General features: G+C 30.3%; 1 protein-coding gene across 2 annotated transcripts; it reads right to left on the bottom strand.

The window, feature by feature from the left end:
- Positions 1-1719: 1719 nt before the first annotated feature.
- On the bottom strand, positions 1720-3755 carry LOC116853404 (EARP-interacting protein homolog). Of its 2 annotated transcripts, none has more exons than XM_032834471.1 (6): positions 3478-3755; positions 3069-3150; positions 2679-2899; positions 2378-2559; positions 2008-2304; positions 1720-1918 (listed from the first exon to the last, which is right to left on the bottom strand). In XM_032834471.1, exons 1-6 carry the CDS (start codon positions 3517-3519, stop codon positions 1756-1758), a joined length of 987 nt encoding a protein of 328 aa, XP_032690362.1. In that variant the 5' UTR covers positions 3520-3755; the 3' UTR covers positions 1720-1755. The 2 variants fall into 2 exon arrangements, with proteins under 2 accessions (XP_032690362.1, XP_032690361.1); XM_032834470.1 differs by having other exon boundaries at positions 3069-3294; positions 3478-3754.
- Positions 3756-4185: the final 430 nt, after the last annotated feature.

The following is a 4185-nucleotide window of genomic DNA, read 5'->3' as shown; positions in this document are numbered from 1 at the left end:
ATAATTTAGTAAATTTTGTTAATTTTTATAACATGTTAGTGTTAAATTTAAATTTGGTAAACAGTAATAGAATTTGTTGGGATGAAATGATAACGAAATTATTATTGCAACAAGTTGGTGCGTATATACATTTATTTGGTCATCATTCATATAAAACTATTTGGAAGTCTGTTGCAAGTGGAATTAATGAAAAAGGATACAATGTTAGTGCCAAGCATTGCAACAGTAAATGAAGGAGCTTGAAGAATAGATATAAATGTATCAAAGATAATATTGAGCAATTAGGTGGTGGTAGACGATATCGTATTCACTACGATGCTATCAATGACATTCTTAAAAAACATCCAGAAGTAACACCACTATCCTTAGCGTCCAACACACTGCTGGTTTCAAAATAACTGCTGATGTAGATATAGATTAGGATCAGTAAGGTTTACTAACATTTCTACGTTTTTTAATTTTACCAAACCTATTTGTCACATTACTAAATGAAGGTGTTTCTGTAGAATTATCAACATTATTCTCATCTGTACCTACATCAGCAATTATTCTGAAACCATCAGTGTGTGTGTGTGTATGCTGGATGCTAAGAATAGTGATATAATTTGGATGTTTCTTAAGAATGTCATCAATAACATCGTAGTAAATCCAATATCATCGTCTACCAGTACCAGAGGGAGATTGCTTAATGTTATCTTTGATACATTTATATCTTTTCTTCAAGCTCCTCAATTTACTGTTGCAATATTTGGCACTAATATTGTATCCTTTTTCATTAATATCACTAGCAACAGACTTCCAAATAGTTTTATATGTTTAACGACCAAATAAATGTATATGTGCACCAAGTTCTTGCAATAATAATTTCGTCATCACTTCATCCCAACAAATTCTATTACTGTCTACAAAATTTAAATGAAACATGTTATAAAAATTAACAAAATTTACTATTATAAAATTGCAATTAACTTGATTACTTACCATTATCGACCATAGGTTGTATTTCTTCTATTTCCTTTTCTGCATAATTTTTTATCTAAAATTTAAAAGTAAATTAAATAAATAAATAAAACATTTAAAAACTTATGAATATCAAAGAAGTCACTATTCATCTTTCATCAATCTAAATTAAACTTTAACTTGAGTTTGTTTTTATTGCATCTATATTGTATCTACAAATTTATATTTTTAAATAATATGTGACCAACAGCAATTAGTAATAAATAAACAGCGAGTAGTAATAGTTATAGTATAAAAGTTATATATATTATATATACATTTAATAAAAACATATAATAATTTACATATAAATTTACTTATATAGAATATAATACATATTCAAATACGTAATAATAATGCTAATTTTACATTTTCGTATATATATATATATATATATATATATATATATATATATCCCTATATTATTGAATAAATGTAATATTTACCTTCTAAAATATAATTCGCCACCTCGTTGAATACAAGGACTTACGAGGTAACCCGTTCGCTATTTGAGACACTATATGGCAGAACATGAAATACTAAAATTATAGAGAGGTAGTCATACTTTTAACCCGAAACTAGCCCAGAGCACTTCTTCGTAAGTACCTAATATGTCTCAGTATTCTGTATAATACTGTATATATACAACAAAATATTCATATAAATAAATATTAATATTAATAATAGTAAAAAAAAGGTGATTTGTTATAAATAATGAAGTGTAATTGAAATTAGAATTATATTTTATAAATAAATTCATAAAAGTATTTGATATTTATATTTACGTGGTACTTTATTAAGAACTAATCTTCCATCATAACTGAGAGATGCAAATGTCCAGGGATCAGCAGATGACCACTCTACTGCATATACACTATCTTCATGTTCTTCATATCTACCTACTAGACCATCCTCCAATCTAGAATATCATAAACATAAATTTCTTTACTTTGCTTGCAAATTAGTTATGAGATACTATTATACTATTATACATATTTATTAATTTACTTCTTTTTTCCGCAAGACTCTTCATTTTGTGAAGACTCGTCTTCAGCTGAAACCATGTGCCCAAATGGTTCAGATGAAATAGATGCGATACTGCATAATATTACTCTTGAGTCACTGCTGGATGTTAAAACAAGCTGATCGTGAAAACGATTGATTCTTATATTCCACACCCAGTGTGAGTGTTCCATACGTGAAAGCACCGGTTCTGTCGGAAATCGAATGTCCCAGAATTTCATATACCCATCATCACCACAAGTGGACAGAAAATATTGACGATTCGCATTGAAATCTAAATCCCTTATAAACAAATCAAATATTAGATGAAGAGTTGAAGCAAATGGATTTAATTTCACTTTTATATGTTTATTACCTAATGATTTGTGAATGTGCAGATAAAATAGACCAAGTGACATTAGCTGGATTTCTAAAATCCCAGCCACGTACATTGTTCTCATTTAAGGTTACAAATTGATTGGCTCCATTGTGGGGATTCCATTTACCATTTGTGAAACGTGGTTGACCTTTGCTTTCTAGAGTACCTGATGCTACAACCTAAACAAAATACAGGAAAATTATCAAATGAATAGAATTTTTTTACTTTTTGACAAAGATAAATATAAAATAAAATAATAACAAAATCTTAATGTTGTGATTATTGAACATATTAATACTTGTGGTCCTTCATTTGACAAATCCCATAAAACAAAATTGTTATCTACTACAGAAACTGTTTTTTTGCTATCTATAGGATGATAAGCAATAGTTTTAAGATCAGTGCCATATGGAGTTGTATCAATATCTGCTAGTTTATTGAGTTGCAAAATATCATTAGTATAATCTCTTATCTCAGGAAATTGCCAAACAGCTCCTTTCATTTGGCAAATACCTTCCTCTGAAAAGATAAAGGTTGTTTAAATCACAAACAAATGTTTTTTCATACCTTGAATCATAAAACAAAATTATTAAGTATTGTTTAATATATTTATCTTTAGATTTTGAGGTGATAAGAAATATCTAAATATATATAAATTGAATATATGTAGATAATTAGATTCACTTACCACTCAAACTATTATAACATGTAATAAATATATCAGGTTCTGTTGGAGAAGCTTGTATAGACCAAATTTCTCCTATTGGATGCTGAAACACTTGAGTTTTTAAATTTCCTGTTTCTTCATTAAGTTCTACCAGATGAACCTGATTGTTACTAAACTTTAAGGATTGTGTTCCTACTAGAAATCTTACGATATCAGTTTCAGCTGTTTGTGCTGACAGTGCTCTAGTCTAACATATAAAATAGTATTATATATTTCTAGTACAGGATTTTAATTTATTTAGAAAAAAACTGTTATTGAATAGTACCAATTATTTACAATGCTTAAGCATAACATTAATAAAATATATATTAACAATCAACTCGGTAAAAAGCTGTAGAATAAAGCAAAACATTTATTTAAGATTTCATACTTGAAATTCGAGCCCATATATAACAGGATTATCGTTTTCCATTTTCGTGTATTACACTTCACACACTATGCAAAACATGTAAATTTTTAAAAATCGCAAAAGAATGAAAGAACTTAAGCCAACGACACACTATGCTTATTTTCGTGCTGGTTTACTTGCTGGATGGAAATACTAGAGGCCTGAGGTTTGTTCTTTCCAGCTGAACTTCTAGTTCAAGAAGTGTATACTGGTGCGTTCTTTCTAGCAGAAGTGACGTTAGAGGTTACTGTTCTTTCCAACGGTACAGTAGAACTTATAGCTCCTGCACATAAGACGCGGTAATGTTTACCGCGCAGTGGAAGTTCGCGCGACAGCCAATCAATATGCTGCTTTCCGTAATAACCTTCTAGCTCTTACGGAAAAACAACATATTGATTGGCTGTCGCGTGGACTTTCGCCGCGCGGCAAGCATTACCGCGTCCTGTGTGCAGGAGCCATTATAGCATGTTCGATTGATTGGGTTAATCCACTCTGGATTATTCAGCCTACGTTTATTGGTCGAACAAGTACTTATAAGCTTTATGATTGGCTAGTAGAGACTTATGATATAATTAATCGTTCTCGGAGCGATTAACCCAGGGCCAGTCGAACACACTATTAGTGCAACAGTTCACTGAACTGCTTGCACTGAGCTGGAGCTAGTGCAAGCAATGCAGTGCAGTGCAAGGA

Source organism: Odontomachus brunneus, unplaced genomic scaffold (genome assembly GCF_010583005.1).
Source record: "Odontomachus brunneus isolate Ranch 3 - 2012 unplaced genomic scaffold, Obru_v1 Obru_scaffold_317, whole genome shotgun sequence".
Lineage (NCBI taxonomy): Eukaryota > Metazoa > Arthropoda > Insecta > Hymenoptera > Formicidae > Odontomachus > Odontomachus brunneus.
The sequence above is the reverse complement of the archived record's forward strand: the minus strand, read 5'-3'. Positions and strand labels throughout refer to the sequence as shown.